This window comes from Amphiprion ocellaris, chromosome 23, assembly GCF_022539595.1.
Source record: "Amphiprion ocellaris isolate individual 3 ecotype Okinawa chromosome 23, ASM2253959v1, whole genome shotgun sequence".
Taxonomy (NCBI): Eukaryota; Metazoa; Chordata; class Actinopteri; family Pomacentridae; genus Amphiprion; species Amphiprion ocellaris.
Window position 1 is genome coordinate 3009683 of NC_072788.1, and position 19115 is coordinate 3028797.

Consider the following 19115-nt stretch of genomic DNA (forward strand, 5'->3'; position numbering starts at 1 on the left):
TGTGGTTCTCTTCACTCCCTTTCTCTTTGCCCTCTTCAACACCTGTCTTTGTTTCATCATGAATGAATCATACGCATGTGTGCTGAGTCACTCTAATGCACTCATCGAGATGTTATTTACTGTTACTGTGGCACTATTACAAACTAAGTAGCAGCTGGTGCTTTGCCTCGGGTGGTCCATTTGCTTCAACTCCAATTGAAGTGCTTTTTGTCACTTTAAGGTGAACTGATTTAGTAGTGGAAATAGCTTTCTGGCACCATAACCGCAAATAAATATCACTGCAATAGATGAGGCAAGTTCTATTTTATGGATTTGATAATGCCATTTTGAAACAACCAGGAAAATGATGTTAGATTTTTCTAGGTTTATCACAGATTAATGACAATGACATTATTTGTTTATCACCATTCATATAGCATGTGCAACTCAAAATATGTTACATCAAAAAACAGAAGAAAATAAAATGAAAAATATGAAATAATCATGTTGAAAAACAAGGTAATAAAGTACAAGAGCCCATAATAGATATAACTAATAGATCTGATACCATTATGTAACACGTAGTAGAATCAATGTAGCAATAGGGTGAGTATGAACTACTACATTAAGAAACTTGATCTCACAAAATAATACAATTTAGTGTATGTATATGGGCTTTATCTCTGGCAATGGTAACGTTAGGTTCGCTCAAGAAGGATAGTTGGACGAGGACAATATTTTTTGTTAAACAGCTTTCCTTTGACATTTATTTTCAAAATGATAAACCTTAAATTGTACTGATCACCAAACCATCAAAATGATCCGATAAATGACCGTTTAACTCTGTACTAATCCCAACAGAATAGTACCAGTAAACATAACAATTTGCTATCAAGTGCACTTGGAAAACAATAGACAAAAATAATAATAAAAAAACGGACACTGTGACAATGTGTGATGTGTGCGTGTGTATTCAGTTCAGTTCAGTTCAGTTCAGTTCATCTACCCGGGTAGTATGATTTTGTTCAGAATGTCTTAGCTGGATTTCAGAAGAGACGAGTGTATCCTTTTGCCGCACTGTAAAGCAGAGTCCAGGTCTCACACCCTCCACGCTGATCCACTCCTCGCTTTACGAAGCTCACTGGAATCTGGCTCGCCGTTCAGCATCCACTTTAAACAGTCTCCAAAAAAATACAACCGGAGCTTAATCCGACGGGAACAGTGAGAAAGACATCACTCAGCGGTTTATCTCTGCTTTCTCAGCGGTAAAAGACTCCATAGTGCAAAAACTCCAAGGAAAACTACCTGGAAGTAAACTTTTAGGGCAGTCACCGCTCCACACGATCTGATGAAAATATACGTCTTGCTCTAGTCTCTGCCGTAAAAAAAAGTAGAAAAAGAAATCTGCAGCACTACTGCGCACTCTGCTGGCACAACGAGAAAACTGCACCGAATTAACCCTATAAATACTGCCAGTTACTGTGTAGTGCAATTTATGGGTGCTACAATTAATTTACACAAAACTACATAAAAGCTACATAAGCGTATAAAAGGTTCTAAGGTTTCATTGAAGCTGTTCCAGAGGTTAAAAAAAAAAAAAAATGATAACAGATTTAGGGCTCGGCGATATGGCCTAAAAAAAAATCTCTGATTTTTTCACAAAAAATCCCGATTCACCCAATTTTTTTTTTACCCCCTACCTAATCTCCACACGCTGGAGTCCAGTCTACTTTATGCAAATGAGCTGCAGTCCTCTCCAGGTAAACACACCGGATCGCAGCTGGAAATGCGCTGCATGTGGCATGCTGGTCCGGTTGCAGTGCATTTCCCGCTGCGATCCGGTGTGTTTACCTGGCGAAGGCTGCAGCTCATTTGCATAAAGTAGACTGACTTCTACTTTATGCAAATTAGATGCGGCGTGCGGAGATTCCACGCATTGTGAAACTGTCCTCAAACTTCTAAACTAGACGTCGGTGACCTAAAACAAGGACAGATTCAGCTGCTGCACAGATTATTTCTCCCCTCAAATGCTGGGGGGGGACACTCTGAACTACGGGAGCCCAGCGTGAAGGCGTTGGTGCGGATGTTGATGAGAAAATCTATTTTTATCAAAACAAATCGACATTAAGTACAAACTCGAATTAATTGATAAAATCGATTTATCGCCCAGCCCTACATAGATTGCAGCTTCTTTATGTCTTAATTCTTCTCTGGGAAACATTTAAGGGGCCAAAATAGAGTATCTTAGAGGTCTAGGTTTATTCTAAGTTCCTTTACTAGTATTACTAATGCTGTTTCTGTATTGTGGTGAGAGCATCACTAAACAAGATGGTACCTTCTGTCCTCTCAGAGTTTAATCAATCAACATGAGACTTTCACATCAGTTTTTAAGGGCACTTCTAGGTACTTCTTCCTTGCCGACAACCAGCCCTGAAAGAGGTTCTACATCGACAGTTCTTGCAGTCAGAACATCATCAAATATCTAAGTCGCCCTTAAAAGGCCCACAAGTTCCTGTGGTGGAAAACAGCCTTATGGGTTCACCACCAATTGAATTATATGTGTTAGCATATTAAAAGTACAAGTAAACAGAGAAAACAGCTGTCACTGATTAGTTTTTGCAGGTAAAATGTTGTCATGGTGGTGTTAGATGAAGAGTCAGGGCATCACCAACATCATTATTCACAAAATAATATCATGACAATCCAACCAGTAGTTGCTGAGATGTTTTAAGTGCTTCCTCAAGCGAAATTTCTAGATTTGCTGGGTTTCTCTCTGATAAGGTCTTAACCTTTATATTCAAATTAGTTGGGTAAATTTGCAGCATTAATCTTATATCTCGATTGCAAAGCACTTTGGGTCGATGTCTGATGTTTTAAATGTGCTACATAGATAACAGTGACTGGACTTAACTGTCTTGGTGTTTTCAGGATCTTCTATCTGGCATCCTCCATGCAGACAAGCAGCCAAACAGGAGGAGAAGAGTAAGGTGGGTGGACGAGACAATCAAGACACAGCTGTAATTGGTAGAAGAGATAAAACTCTTAAGGAATTCACTAATCTTCCAAACTGAACTACCCAGAGCCTCGTTTGTTGTTACTCTGATAGTTGTTTGGTAGGTGGATTTTTACTCTTAGATATGTGCATGGGGACGACCAGCAGTGGTGGATATCATTAAAAGCTCTGATTAGAGCATAGTGAGGTAGATCATTTTAGCTGTTTGTCACTATTTCCTGGAATCTCTCTTGACTTCTGTGAATCTGAGCCAAAATAGTAGCATTTTGAGCAATTAAAGCAAAACAGTGATCTGAAAGACAGCAAAAACTCTCCAAAGAAATGAATGGAACTACTTCAGTGATAATTTTCTGTGGGTTTGACAGCACAAACTACAGATTTCTCTTTAGTAATGGTCATGTGATCAGATTTGAATGTAAATGTCTTGTTAAGTGCAGCTTTAATGTCAATGATCAACCACATTAAGAGACTTAATGAAACCTAATAGGAGTGAAATGCAGACTTTTGTCTAGTAACCACTCTGAAACATGCTAATTTTAATAGAATATCTATTGTTTTTGAAATTGGACTTTGAAAGGCACCAATCTGAACCATTTTTACAAAGTTCTTCTGCAATTTTTGCTAATTTACCTGTATAAACTGTGAGATTTAGCAGTTGTTTTGGAAGGTAAGTCATGTTTTTCAGTGATAAAATAGAATTTTTCTGGAATTTTTTTATATTATGTGCACAAATAGCATCCTTTCAGCTCTTACTGTTGCTTTACAAGTTATACAGTTCAATGTAATGAGTTCATTTGAAGATCTCAAGACTATGTGGTTACTATAAAGAAGGACAACGAAGTAGAGGTTCAGAGCCAAAACAATGGAAATAATCTCTGTGAAGTTGAATGTGGCAGTTACCCTGTATTAGCATATAGCTGCAGCAGTGATAGCTTTTCATCAACAGCTGAGACAGTGAATCTGGGTTTTAGCGTAGCATCAGCAGCCCTACTGCTTTACATCCACATTCCTCCATCTTCTATCTTCATTCCTCTTCATCACCCATTTCCTCCCCAGAAGCAGGTCCGGATACAGCTCAATGACGTCCCAGAGCAGCAGGTCGGTGCTTCCATCCGTCCATGCAGCATCCGCCCACCAAAAACCACACTCAACCTCCCTCCTTTCCCCTCCCTCCACAACCATCTGCTGCATGGGTTGATCATAACCGTTTGACACCTTACTGCTCTACCGGCTTCATGTTGAGAGGCACTGGCCACCTACTCTAAAGACACTTTTAGCGTTAGAGTCCGACTCGCTTTCTCGATTTCTGCTGCAGAGATGCGAGCGGCCGGTGATGGATGATGCTGATTGTTAGTCTTCGCATGTACACAGATGGTTTAGAGAGCTAGCAGAGATGGCTGTGGCGTGGCAGTAGTCGAATCCGTAGAGGGTTACGCTCACACAAGGTGAACAGACACAGTGGACAAATCTGACTCATTTCAAGAAAATGATGCGAAATGATAAAGATCTGGAAAGACAACCATATCACAATCAAATATTGAATTTGTCCTGAAAGTCTTTCAGTTTGTGTGTTTTAATAATAACTGGTTAGTGCTGAGTGTCTGGCACAGCTTCACTAATAGAGCCGTCATGCACTCTGTGTGATATAATATGTTTTCTTTTATTGCTCGTGTTGAACAAATAATAAGAAAGTGATTAAAATGGTCCTAGCTAAGCACATTTTTCTGCCAAATCCTCAAAATGCTGGCATTCTAGGGAAAAACTCATGTTTTAATTTACATCCATACTTGTCTCCTGTCTGTTTTTTAGTCAATAGAACAGGCATCTCAACTGAAAAGTTCCTCAGATTTCTGTCATCTGACTGTTGATCACAGTTGGGTCACCACTGACAATGCCGTTGCGCCAAAGAATGCAGAATTATTTGGGTTTTACAGAATCTCATTAGCGCTAGCAGCCTATTTTTTGCTATTTTTGAATGTAGAATGATTTTCAGCAGATTTTTAGTAAACTTTTTCAATAAGCAAATTAATAGTTCAAGAACTATTGGAAACTTTTAGGTTTTTAACAGTTTCTGGCAATGATAAATGATGCAATTTTGGTGTTTTTTAAGAAAGATAACATGCCTTTCAAACCCACTGGCTGGTTTTGGGGTTCACAGGGGTAATTAGAGTAAATAAATTACTTTATGGGTGTTGTTTAGTGCATTTCTGAGAATACAGGTTCATTGTTTCCCCCTGCCTCCAGTTTTTATGCTAAGCTAGGCTAACCAGCTGAACAGTGGTTCAGAATTGTAATATAAGCATGCCATTGCAGCCCTATAAGTCATGTATACACTGAAGTGACTGCACCCTCTAGTGGCCATCGTAATTATAACAGGAGCCACAAAGTCCATGTAAGGAGGAGGTTGGGGTGACTGGATGGGTCAAAAAAATATTTACCTTTAGCATGGAAGACTGCTGTTTGTTTCCTGTTTCAAACCGACAGCCAACTTTTGTTTCACCCATGACTGATCACAACCTTAACATGTTTGTTGTTGTATCCATGACAACAAAGGTAATTAAAAGTTAACAAAGAACATATTTTAACCCAATATATGATCTTTATCCTAGCATCCTATCACATAACCACCCATAAGGCTGTTTAGGTTGGAGGTTCATATTGATTGTGCCGGTAAATCTCATTATCAATGTACGGAATTGTACAGTAGTAGGCGTTAACACTGTTCTATTATCATTTCTGACCTTTTCACGAAAACGACAAGTCAATTAGGAGTGACTTCTATTTGCTGGCAATGCAAGTGTAAGTTCTGAACTCACTTATAAACTAAACAGACTAAAGTGACAATATCCTTTCTTAAAATGTTAAAAAATAGACAAAAAAGGACAAAATTAGTTTTAGACTGAGATTAATTTTACCCGATGACCATGATTACTTAGGATTGATTTTCAGTGTGATATTAAAATTGCCCTGTGAAAAATTTGAAAATATGCAACTTTGGGGCCTCCCAGCCTCTCAAATGAGTTTTATATTTCTGTAACTTTAATACATTTTTGGGTTTTCATTAAGACCAATGTTCATATGTGATGTTACTTTAGGCTCTGGGATGTTGTTTGTTGGTGTTTTTCGCTATTTCCTGACACTTTTAAAAAATAACATGCATTCATTTATAATGAATGCGACCTTGAGTTGCAGCAGAAACAGGATGGAAACTCGTCCGTTGCTGCTGGAACTGCAGGATTTGCTGTGTTGTCCCACTGAGGAGAGGTTTAGAGGTTTAAATTAGAATATTATAGATGTATACCTAACAAAGCATGAGTTTTAATGGATGATAATACATAAACGCACTATTTCTTGATGCATTAAACCAATAACTGTGTATTTTGTGTGTTTCAGGTGACCCGGACTTCATCTGAGAGCATCACTTCAGTCCCAGCATCCAGCGCCTCTGGATCTCCCAGCAGAGTCATCTATGTAAGACTGCACCGCCTCCGCTCACCACCAGGGGGCAGCAGATGCACATGTGGTTGATGTGTAGTGATCATTTTATGCATCTGACCTCTACAGTGCATGTGATGGATGAATAATTGTGTTCTCTGTGCTGCCAGGCCAAACTAGGAGAGGAGATGCTGGATTACAAGGACCTGGCAGCCCTTCCAAAGACCAAGGCCATCTACAACATCGACAGGCCCGACATGTTGTCCTACTCTCCATATGTCAGCTACCCGTCTGAGGAGAGGCACTACGGAGAGGTAGAACAGCCTCTTACAGCTCTATGATCTGTCTTTCTAACTTTCTGACTTCTGTTCTAGTGGTGGACATTTACCGGGTTCATTCACTCAACTTCTGTTCTTTAATGAGATTTTATAAATATGCCCCATTCACATTTCAGAGGGAAAATTGCACAGTAAAGGTAAAGTTGTTAATAATTATGGTGCAGAATTGACAGTAAATGAAATGATTCATTGGTATATAAATTGTTATCAAAGGTCAATGCCTTTATGAGCTGCAAAATTCAATTACAGTCAAAACAGTCAAATGATACTCCAATAATATACAATTGATTTACTAAACAGTTACAATTTTGCCTATATATTTGGTACTTTTACTTTTCAGAATTTGGTTTAGTTTTGCTGATAATGCTTATCTATCCTCTCATTTTCTCTGTTTTGTCACTTATGGTGTCATTTTCGAATTGAACAACCTTAATATAGTGTTTTCAAGCTGTAGCTAGTTAATAACTAATATTCTACTGTCTTAAATACATGCATCATTAAGTACAAACAACTGTAGGTTTTTAAATGTTAATTGTGTCCCAACATCCACTTGAATTTAGATTTTTCATCCATCTGGAATTAACATTGAAGACAATCCAACCACTTACTTTCTAAGAAAAGAGCTATGGGGCATCTACACCAAAATTCTTTCATTACAATTAAGTAATATTTACAATTTCAAAAGCCCAGATGGACTATATTTTTATTAGAAAGTGAGACAAAAAGCTTTATTGTTGATTTGGCAACAAGGATGGGAAGTCCCTTAGGAATGAAGTACTAAATGATGCTATTTTAATGCAAAAACAATATTATTTGGTTTTTTTTAAAAAAAAAAAAAAAGGACTGAGATACAAGCATAAGGAGGAGCTTCACCATTTTTGCACATATTTTTTGTTGCTATTTATTTTTTTATTTATATAGCACCAAGGTACTTCATATGGTAGTTCTTACAAAAATTATACAGAGAAACCCAACAAATCTGCTAAGAAAGCACCAAAACGATTGGCAATGATGGGGAGACAGAACTCCTGTTTACCAGCAGAACCAGGCTCAGGGAGGGCAGATATCTGCCTCGACCTGGCAGGGTGAGGGTAAAGGGGAGAGAGAACTGTGTGTAAAATGTAAAACAAGACTTGGATGAAATTTAGATCTATTTTCAGTAAAATCAGCTAACAATTTATGAAATTAGCCTAAAAAGTAGAAGAAAAACAGTGCAAAAATGAAAAAGAACTAGACACCAACCACTAGTTTTTGTCGTTAATAGTCAATAACTGCTCTGTTAGACATTAGTAAATAGTTTAACCATTAATTAATGAGTTTTACATTAAATTTGGCAAACAAATTATAAATAAAGTGTTGCACCAGATGTTTAATTTTTTTCATATATTCTTTTGTTGTTGTTTTTTACATAAACATAAATTACATGAGCACACATTGTTAAAGTTATTTTTTAAAGACAAAACGGGGCATTTTTCCATTAAAAAATAAGCATGTCTGGGCAAACTTTGCAACAGAAACACTGCAGTAAATTCTCGGTGCTTCTGTCCTGATGTGATTTATTGGGGGTCTGACTGATGTATTGGAGGATTTTGCTCATTTGAATATATATTGCATATATTTTAATCCAAATGTGCAGCATGTGTGGAGAGCTAATGTGATGAAGATGCTGTGTGAGTGTTTTTCTAGTGATCTGATAAATCAAATAGTAATAGTCTGTGAATAGAATTGATTTGTTTCGCAGGTTTCATTGCAGAATTCTTAACTTCCTCTCTTAGCGTCTCCTGTTGTTTTGCTTTATATTTCACCTCGCTGTCCCTCCCTCAGTGAAATCATTCATCTTTAGTTTTTTCCCGTCTCACAATCACCTCCATTCCTTTGCGATGCGATCACAGTCTCACAGCCCTGAGCATGTAAACTGAACCGTATATTTCAGACCCACTTCATCTACTCATCAGGAATGTCCTCACATTTTACATCATTACATCAGTGACGCTGAGCGAACGCTCTCATTGCTGGATGGTTAACTCATATATCCTCACATATGAGTTCATCCTAATCATTGGCTTTCTCCCCGTCTTCATTTGCAGTCCCCCCAGCTGCTTTCTCCTACTCCTACTGAGGTAATACGATGCACTTTGTCCTACTATGGATGTCATGCAACCTTCATCAGTGCCTTCCTGTGTGTGTTTGTGTGCACAAAGAAGCTGTATTACTATACTTAGGAAATGAAGACGTTTTAAGGTGAATTGGGAGCTATAAATATGTTATAAGTGCATAGTTTTGGCCATCATTTTTATCTGATATGACAATATTGTACTGACCAAGAAGCTGCCAAGATCTAGGAACATTGTGACATCGCGAGTAGTTTAGCTGCCAGATTATCTAAACCACAGATTTGGACGTAAAACCTACAAGGATGTTGGTAACAATCCCTCAATGCACAGAAAAACTGCAGTACAGTATAGCAGTTAAAACAGGAAGTCAACCATGGATGACTTATGAGATAATGAGCCCCTAGGTAAAGACCTGTGAGTCATTTTGTGTTGGTTTGTAGATATTTCTCTCAGATAACTGTGCATTTGTGATTGATTTATATAATTCTGTGGACAATTTGTGTCTCTTTGTAGCTATTTCAATCAAGAAATGTTACCAGCCATCTCAAAATAAGGGTCTATTGAAGAAATTTCACTCTTAGTCCTTCAAAGTTTGCTGTAGTGGCGTGTATATTGGTATTCTGGCATACCAACACAGAGCACGAGTCTGTGAAGGGAAGCCGAGCCAGAACATTTGGAGAGTCCACAATTTATAGGGATGATCAGACAGTGGGTCAGAGGGTAGGGAGGGAGCTGTATGTAAATACAAGGGTGAATAGTGGTTTGTTTGCGCATGGTTGCTAATCAGTAATAGAACAAAGAACAGAAAGTAATTAAATAAAGAGGTATGGCAAACAACAATATGTTCGACAACGAAAGGCAAAAGGGTTCTGACAGACAGTAACAAATAACAAAAGATAAAAGAATTGTGGGTAACCGTGGGAAATGGAATGAAGGAGTCACACTAGAAAGTATCTGTAGCAAAAGGTGTGCTAGTGCTATACCGAGTGGACCCATTTGGTTCTCCATCCATGACGGAAACAGACAGCTTCTCAGTGTTGTTTAGCTGGTTACTAGCAGAATGGATATGTCACTCTCTTCTGATTGACTAAGAATAAACAAAATGACTCAGAAACATGAACATTGTGTCAAGTTGATTGAATAAAGTGATAGTAAATAGAGCTGCTTATCTAGAGCTATTTTGGTTGCCGCGATGCAATTATTAGCAATAAGGATGATGGCCAAAACTCATCAGATAAGTGAAATTTGATCATTTTAATGCAAATTCCAAAACCTTATTATTATTATTTTTTATCATAACATTGGCTGAATACCAGAGGGAGGTAATTAAATGTACATTTTGGTCAATCATTTGGGAAAAACGACTCTAATCAGAATTTGCACAACCTAACACCCTTTGGATTCCCTTCCAAGAATGGTAATACGACTTTGTGCCATTATTATGTAATGTTTTTATGAGGGAAATGCCAGAAAATTGAGTTTTGTTGTGGAGAAATGACTTTAATTGTAGTGATCATAGATTTGCACGTGTGTGAAAATCAATTTCTAACTTTTCTTTTTTTTTTTTCTAATTGTTGATCCATGTTTTCAATCAGTCAGATCTGCTCTTGGACATAATAAGCACTTTTCCCTAACGCCAGTGTTATCTTGATGTTGTATTTTCTCAGATCCTTTGTGTGCAACATGATTGATCCGTTTCATTAAGAACATATCAGACGTGGAGCCTTGCCCACATTCCCGTCTGATGTTGTAATTAAGGACTGAAACGGTAGAATATACTGATTTTGTTTTACGTTTTTGTTTTTTTATCTGTATGTGTTTGTGTATCCAGGGCGATGGGGAGAAGTCACCCCGTCAGCGGAGGCCCTCCAGCCCCAGCTCCAACAGCTCCCTGGGGGGTTACGGACGCTACACCCCGTCCCGTTCCCCCCAGAACTACAGCCGGCAAGGTACCAGCCACATCCTACAATCCATACACTGCATTATCCACAAGTGACGTTCCAGTACATAGACACTCTTTGCTGCTGACATTGTTTCTCCTCAGTGACTAATAGGGAGCAAGAGGGTGGGAAAAAAATGGAGCCCTGGCTGACTGTACTGTTTAGGAGAAAACATCTGCTGCAAGCATCACAGATGATTCATCACTCTTCTGTATTTTGAAAAGATTTCCCAATGGCAACCGTACCCAAAACCAGAATTGAATTACACTCTCATCCTCTGTAGATTCAAGTTCACAATGTGTTTATTACACTGTCGTTACACTGAAATCGCCTGGTGAATAGTGAGGCATCAGTGTTTACAGCAGCGTCAGTCACAAAGTAGAAAAGATGGTGGTGAAATGTAACAGAGTGTCAAACAATGGCCACATTTTAAATGCTCAAAACTACACATCTTCCAGTGTAGGAAGGCATCAACCAGTAATTTTTGTTATTAATAGTCAATAAATGCTCTGTTAAACATTAGCAAATAGTTTATTATCTAATAATTAGGCTAATAATAACTGCTTATAAAGCCATATTAATGAGTTTTGCATTAAAATTGGTGAACAAATTATAAATAATTAAAATGCCACACCAGATGTTTCAGTTTGTTGTTGTGGTTAGAAAAACCTCATTAAAAGCACATCTTTAATCTGATATTTAATCATTTCCATTTGCATAGAACACAAACTTTGGCAAACCACTAAAGTAAAAGTACAACTATGCAAAAATATTCTATTACAAGCAAATGTCCTGCATTCATAGCACAAAACTGAAATACTCAAGTAAACTGCACCTCAGAATTGCAGGTGGCAGCATCTTCTGAATCCTACACAAAAATTATTGTTTCTTTTTGTCAAAACTACCTTTCAGATGTGTCTGAACATGACCAAAACATATGCTTCCTTATATAATGCTTCTGTTTGCTCCTCTAAATAGTAGCTGAGGAAGGGATCATGCCCTAAATGAAGCAAGTTAATGACTTATCAAGGACTAAAATAAGAATTTTTGGTCACTCATGCCTGATTTCCTACTCTAGAATGCTTAGATTGATAAATAGAGGCTCCATGCCATGTCATGAGTTATTATTTACTATATGCTAGTTTACTTATTATACTGTAGTCTTAGGAATTTTGAAATAACACAAAAATTGGCTTTTAATTCACACATAAGCATTAAATCAACATTTAAGGAGTCATTGTATGCTGGTGGCTCTTTAAGATTTGAGAAGACCACACATTAATTCTCATGGATTTATATGATTTCTCCTCTTATGCAATTTGCAAAAGCACCTAAAGGCCATAAATAAATGTAATACCTTCTTCGTTTTATCCAGTAACTCACCACATCTCCTGTGATCTGATTCGACAACCAGGACCAGAAGTATACCTTGGTGGTAGATACAGCAGCCAAGCCCATGACTCCGGTTCTCTCCCTTTGCCCCCAGCCCTCATGGGTGGCGTGAAGTACCCCTCCACCTGGGCCAGGGACTCGTCCTCCCTCCCTGTGTACTATTCTGGTGGGGCTGAGGGAAGTGTTGGTGGTGGTGGTGGCAAGTTCTCACCCATTCCAGGAGGTGGCAGTGCAGGCTTGTCTTTACACCTAAACCCCACCACCCTGGCCATGCTGCAGCAGCACAACTACATCCCTTACTTCAGAGGTATCAAAGCACGCTCGAGGCCAAGACTCAGTCCAATACAGACCGTGGACGAGTTGCTGGAATCATTGCTGCTGTCAAAACCAAAACCAGAACTACCAAAAACTGAAAAATGATTCCAATGGGCTCCGTTGTGGTTTCCAAGGTGTTTCCCAGGAAGGAAGGAAGCATGGAAACCTTGGATTTTGGACAGGTTTCAGCACAGCCGCAACATGCCAGTCCACACTGTATCAGACTGAGATCAAAGGTCCGACAGAATGGAGTGCTGTGATACGACCACCAAACTGACCTCACTTGGCATGAGCTGTGGTAAAGCACCAAATTAATCATGTGTTGGAAACTCTTACTCTGGGTTTTTGGGTGTCTCGGTTCGCTATGGGCTCATGAGCCGTAATGGGAAACAGAATGCCTGTCCTCGTGTGCACTGCATTCGGGTCTATAACCACTGTTTGATCACTCATGAAGGTTTATCTTGAACTGAATCCATGAAACTACTAATGTTATTCACGATATCACACATTCCTGAAATCAACATCACAAACCAGTACAGTATCCCCTGCACGCTGTAACCCCTGCCGAGAGGCCTATCCGAACCAGTTCCCTTTGCTTCATCTTCTCCCCGTTCCCTGATCTTCCTCACCCCTCAGGGTTCAAACAGGACCCTGTACCTGACCCTAAACCTAGGACCTCCCTGCATCTCAGTTTACCTCCTCCTAACGGTAAAGACGACAGCAGTCTTTCTCTTTTCTGTGTCTCCCCTCCCCTCAATGGAATGGTTACCAGGTTTTGTGATGTTGTTGTCCGGTATCGTGGTGTTGTCGGGTTTCATGGGGGGCATCAAGGTGCATTTGTAGGACCACACAGTTATTTTATTCTGCTTGCAATGTTCAGTTGTGTCTGTGGACGTGGTTGTTGTGGTGCATGGTTAAACTCGATATAGGCCTGATTGTGGTCCTGATGTACATGACATTATCTTTTCAAGGTCGGTTGATGGTGATTTTATTTTTGTGCTTGTCTGTTCAGATTGTTGACCCAGTTGTGTGTCTGCCTTGCCTTTGACCTCTAATCTACCTTGTTGTTCCCGAATGACCCCTTTGTTCATTGCCGTGTGTCAGACGTTCTCCCCTTGGTGTTTATCTACTTTTATGCTTGAATTGAATCTGGAATAGAGAGCAGGTTTTGTGTTTTGATGAATGATCAAAAGATACTGTAAGGGATTGTTGGCAGAGAATGACTAGGGAAGACTTTTGTATCTGACAATTGTGCACAATGCCAAGTAAGTACATAATGCCAAAGTATTTTCTCATCAGTACATGCATTACTTAGGAACAACTCCCCAAACCAAGATGTTGTCAGGTACTGAAAAGTGCTAATTTAGACAAATCATTAGTGGGAAAAATTGGATTTATTAACAGAATCTGATTGTTAGTTAAATTTTCAAATCAAATTTAAAGCGTTCTCACGGCCCCATGAGGTTCACATGTAGAAATAGTTTTAAAAACATGTTATTTTAGTTCCATCCAGAACACTTCAGAAGGATTACATTCTTCCAACATGTGCATGCCTGGACTCTCAGAATAGCCTGATTAAAAAGGAGGAGTAGAAAGTGGAACAGCATGAGCTTCCCCTCAAACATTTTGCACAGAAAATCACGAACACGCGGTCCAGGGCTTTGGCAGTTTTTTCCATGACAGGGTGGAGAAGCTGAGAGGGGAGTTCTCCGATGGGGAAGATGAAAGAGAGCGGGGGGAACGGTGGAATGAAACATGCCGAGCTGTAATTTGGGGCCTGGTTGCCAGTTGCAGTGGCATGTAGCACAGTGTGGCCTGGTGGTTCCTGTTTGTTTTCATGTAATGGGCTAATGTTTGAATGAGCTGTCAGAGTTTCTTGTAGAAGCCATCAAGACTTACTGTAAGCAACACTCAGGTTATTCAGTTGTTCTGTCTAATAATGGAGATCGAAGGAGAGTTGAGAAAAGCGTATCAATAATGCATGCTTTTGTTTTAACCCCCTTAATTCCTTCTTAATAATCCCCAAGCCATTTTTTATACCGTTGTTGTTTTTTGATTAATGAATGGCCTCACTTTTGTGTAATCTGTTCAGATAAACTGTAATGCATCTCCTCCCCAACTCCCTTAGCCTCCTATCTTAGCTCCAGATGTTTGTATGGAGGATCTGCCCTACATTTAGACCTGCACTAACAGTAACCCGGTGTGTGTGTGTGTGTGTGTGTGTGTGTGTGTGTGTGTGTGTGTGTGTGTGTGTGTGTGTGTGTGTGTGTGTGTGTGTGTGTGTGTGTGTGTGTGTGTGTGTGTGTGTGTTTATGAGCATGTGTGTGTGATTGTGTGTATATAGAGCAGATCACTCAGACTTGCGCAGCACTGCTGTGCGTGTCGGTGATCTCATCCACTTGCATCCAGATCGCTGCCTATGATTCCTGCCTTTCTGAGTGGAGAAGAGTATGTGTTCAATCAGCTAACACTCTAAATCTCTCTCTTTCTTTCTCTCTGTTTCTTCCTCAAAGCTCTGGATGTAGAGTGTTTATTACTTTTGGCATTAAGGGTGTCAGTGACTCCATCACCCAGCCTGCCTGTGATGTAATACAGTGGGGTGTACCCTGGCTATGATCATGGATTATCAACACGCATGCATGCAGTCAGCAAAATGTGCATGCATGTTATATTCTTATACTTGCAAAACATACATAAAACATACAAATGTAATGTGACTCATAAGGTAACACCTACAGTTGGGTTTAAACCAATACAGAGTTTTAATTTTGTGGTTTGGTGTTCACTGGTGGGTGATGAGAGCCTCAAAGTCTCAAAGATCCATTCCCTTCAGGGAGGTTCAGTACTAAGACGCTTCCAAGTATTTAGCAACTGGCCCTAAAGCAAAGTGGAAGTTAAGTGTTGAGGGCAGTTTTTTTTATGTTGAGCTCTGTTTTATCATTCAAATGAAGCACTCTCAAGGACAGCAGCAGCTTTTCTTTGACATTTCTTAGAAACCTTCTGAAACCACAAAGTTCTACAGACTAGTATAAGGTTGAAAACTGGTTTGTTTTTGAGTACTCTTCAAGTTCCAGATGGGTTATTTCAGAATGACTTCTGCAGCATCAGGGTGAGGTAAAGCTACTTTAAAACATTTGTAGGTTAAACTTTTGTTCGGACATGGAAGAACTTAAAATATTGGAGCTGATGACCTGTTAGGACGTTGAGCAGCTGTGCCACTTCATCTGAAGAAGTAGTATTGAAAGTGGAAACAGGGGGCAAGTTTTGGATGTCTGGAAAACAGATTTGTTCTTACATTCTCCGGTGTGTGAAACATTATTTACATTGAACAGGTAGAATCCAAAACTCTACAGAACAATTCACATCTTACCAAAACCACAGTAAATGGCTGGGTCATCAAGTCACTGGTGTAAATATTTTAATCACAGCTTCATGTTTGAGCTTTATTAGTGTGCTTACGATAACGCTTCCTTTTTGCCCCCGACACCCTTTATTCTCTCCCAAACCCTTCTCCCTTTGCCTCTCACATCCGTCTACAACTAAAGGTAGTGAAAGTGGTCGGAGTACTCCCAGCTTATCCACCTATTCTGACGGCAAATCTCCCTCATCTGCTTCTACATACGTGGCTGCTCCCCGGCATTTCCACATACCAGGTAGGTTATAACCACACAGCTTGGCTCGCCGCTCAGCTCGCAAGTTTCTCTTTACACTTTCTCTAGATTACAAAGTAAACTATGAGATCATACAAACAAGCTTTCTATCAATAATTGGCCAATTTTGTGAAGAAATAAGACGCTTTATACAGTAATGAGTTGATACCGAGTTGGATTACCTATCAATACCTTAGCACCAAGCTGAAAATCTCTGATTCGCTGACCTCCTGTAGTAGAAAGTTTTATGTTGTACCTGCTGGATTTGTGACACACACTACAGGGTTAGTCTATGTCTTTTCAAATAGTCGTGTTGCTCCAGCCAAGTGTAAATAGAACTTAGTTTGGGTCCCAAAAAACAAGTATACTGTAGGTAAAATCTGAGAGAGTGCAGAAAAATATTTCATGAATTCTGTCTGAACTGATAGGGATTAACCCTATGGTTCTCCATCATCACAGCAAGCTTTAAACCTCAACCACTGGAGGTCAGCCAATGCAGGGATCAATGAGGTCATATACACTTGATCTGTGTTTTAAAAGAAAACTGATTTTGACCAGATTTCTTCTTTTCAGGTGCTGCAGAAAAGTCTTGTGATGCTTTTGTCAAAAGTGGGATATTTAGTTTTTAAAAAAAAAAAAAATGGCGACATATGGCTTCAGAACATCTTGTATTCTTATCCTTAGCCTCTTACTTTTTTGCCACAAGGTTGTTTCATAGGAATGTTACATGTCCAATTCACTAAATGTGCCGTGAAAGGTCTTTTTCGACTTGATGAATGCCACCTGTAAATCAGTGCGCTGTGCAAAGCTACCAGTTCTGCTCCATTTGTTGGGCAACTTTTATTCCCAATCATTTCATACATGACTTAAAGGAAATCAGCAACAGCAGAAGAAAGTTAGTTTGCACCTAAAAGGAAATCTTGAGTTCTTTAAATCACTCATTGGTGAAGCTGGCAAGACCTCATACGCACAGGGTTTTAGTAACAAATCCGTTCATGCAATTAGTTCATGCGTGGGGCCTTTTGGATTGTATTCTGTACATTTCTTTGACTCTTTGATTCCCAGTGGCTCCACTATTTGCTAATTTCAAAGCAGTTTCTATTTGATACAGCAGTGATCCAACAAGACAGCCATGCCTTTAAATTATATTTACAACGCATTTGGACAGGAGTTCACGTTAAACTGTGCATCGTTCATTACTTTTCAGAGGAAAATCTGTTTGATCCAACATGTTCTTTCCATCGACAATTACACTGTCAGTCATACTGGGGAAGGAAAACCCCTTTTGTGTTGGAAGCAAGTTAAGTGGAACAAAATGATTATCCACTTAATGGCTTTCATAGTCATTGTCCTTATTGCTTTTGTATGGATATTGTTTCAGATGCTGGCAGGCACTGAAACAAGCCAGACAAATGACCCACATGTGTTGTTTTACAGTGTGTCATGTTTCTGCTGTGGCTTAATGTGCGACAGTTGTTGCTAAGCATCTCTGTCAGAGGCCTGTCCGGATCCGCTGACACTAAGATGGATTAGATGAGCCTCAAGGGGTAACATACTGTCCCCATTATCCCGCAGAGGCACTCCGTCCAGCACGACAGTTAATGCAACAACACTTAAATTGACTTTCATCTTCTTTTTTTGTGGTTGTGATTGTCAGTTTATTAATTTAGGTGCCCCTTTGAATGGTTTAATTTGAAATCACTGTTTAACATCTTGGGACCAATTGTGGTTTCGGATATTATTCTTTGAGTGCCATTAAATTGTTCTGCATCAAATAACCTCCCCCCTCTCCTTCAACAAGAAACAATAAACTGTTATATTTTGAATATTTTGCATGGAAACTATTAAAAGTGTTGACGTTTCTGATGTGCCATCATAAAAAAATGACAAATGTCTGGTGTTGAATTGAGCTATACTGCGCCCCTGTTTGCTTCTTCAAAAATTTCTCATCCCTCAATAACTGCTAACTCATGCTTCTTTTTCTCCATTCTCTCTCTTTCTTTCTCTCCCCCCATGTTGGCTTCTTCCATTTTCTTTTTCTCTGCTCTGTTCCCATCTTCAGAGACTATGGTCAAAGATAATATCTATAGAAAACCCCCCATCTACAAACAGCATGGTACAGTCCACTTCCTCTTTAACACTTCCTTCTCTGGTCTGGTCTCTGCACGATGTGTTGCATGTCGCCTGTCACCATGTTTATCTGAGTTTTCCTCACTTGTCTTCTGAGGCCTGCATTCGTCTAGTAGGCTATGGATCTACATGCATAATGCTGGTGTAAGAGTACTGCACCCACTCTAGGTTTCAACTTAACAGACCAGTGCAGAATCTAGAAAAGTTGAACATTCGGACGGTAGACAATGACAAATGAACCAAACAAAGCACTGACATTTGCGCCCCAAAGGTACCTAATCAGTGGTGGTACTTCTTTATGACCCTTCTCTGAGAGTTGCTTTCCTTTCCTTAACGATATATCCCTACGTTGCAGCTATTGTTAGAAGTCTAACTGGGTGTTCAGATCAAATTCATCACTGGAATGCATGGCTCTGTTGGTCCAGGTGCTTCATTGAGAAGTTGAAATGCTGTACATACCAGGGAAGTCCGTTTGAATAGCATATCTTTGAGTTTGAAGGTTCACCACACAGAAAATACTGCATAATCAGTCCAGTGTTTCTAGGAATTGCAGTAATTCAAGCAGTGTTCCCGTTAGAGTAAATTACAAAGGATGGGTATGGAGCTAGGGGTTGTAGATGGGCATGTAGTGCGTTCATTCATGGTGGAGATTGCAGTTTGTGTTTATGACAATCCAACAATTAGTTAAGAGCACTGTAGTAAGTGATGCCACAGTAGGGTGTAAGTAAGGTTTAAGCCCTACTTGGCTCTGCAGCAGCAGTTGTAGGTACTTCAAACTTTAGGTAGAGAGAGGAGGAGGAAGCTCTTTG

The 19115-nt window shown here is 39.5% G+C and overlaps 1 protein-coding gene across 15 annotated transcripts in view; it reads left to right on the forward strand.

Annotated features, from left to right (window-relative positions):
- Positions 1 to 19115, forward strand: part of ablim2 (actin binding LIM protein family, member 2) — a 107913-nt gene that overhangs the window by 72086 nt on the left and 16712 nt on the right. For 2 of the 15 annotated variants that reach the window (XR_008600542.1, XR_008600541.1), the window contains exons 8-16: positions 2908 to 2966; positions 4049 to 4090; positions 6386 to 6463; positions 6598 to 6741; positions 8853 to 8885; positions 10711 to 10828; positions 12195 to 12518; positions 16072 to 16179; positions 18239 to 18292. Coding sequence is in view for 1 of the 15 variants with exons in the window: in XM_055007617.1 (XP_054863592.1) it covers positions 2908 to 2966; positions 4049 to 4090; positions 6386 to 6463; positions 6598 to 6741; positions 10711 to 10828; positions 12234 to 12518; positions 13163 to 13234; positions 16072 to 16179; positions 18239 to 18292 (960 nt within the window). In the remaining 14 variants the exon portion in view is untranslated. Of the gene's footprint in view, positions 1 to 2907; positions 2967 to 4048; positions 4091 to 6385; positions 6464 to 6597; positions 6742 to 8852; positions 8886 to 10710; positions 10829 to 12194; positions 12519 to 13162; positions 13235 to 16071; positions 16180 to 18238; positions 18293 to 19115 lie in introns of all 15 variants that reach the window. The other 13 variants (XR_008600544.1, XR_008600545.1, XR_008600547.1 and 10 more) reach the window with 13 other exon arrangements.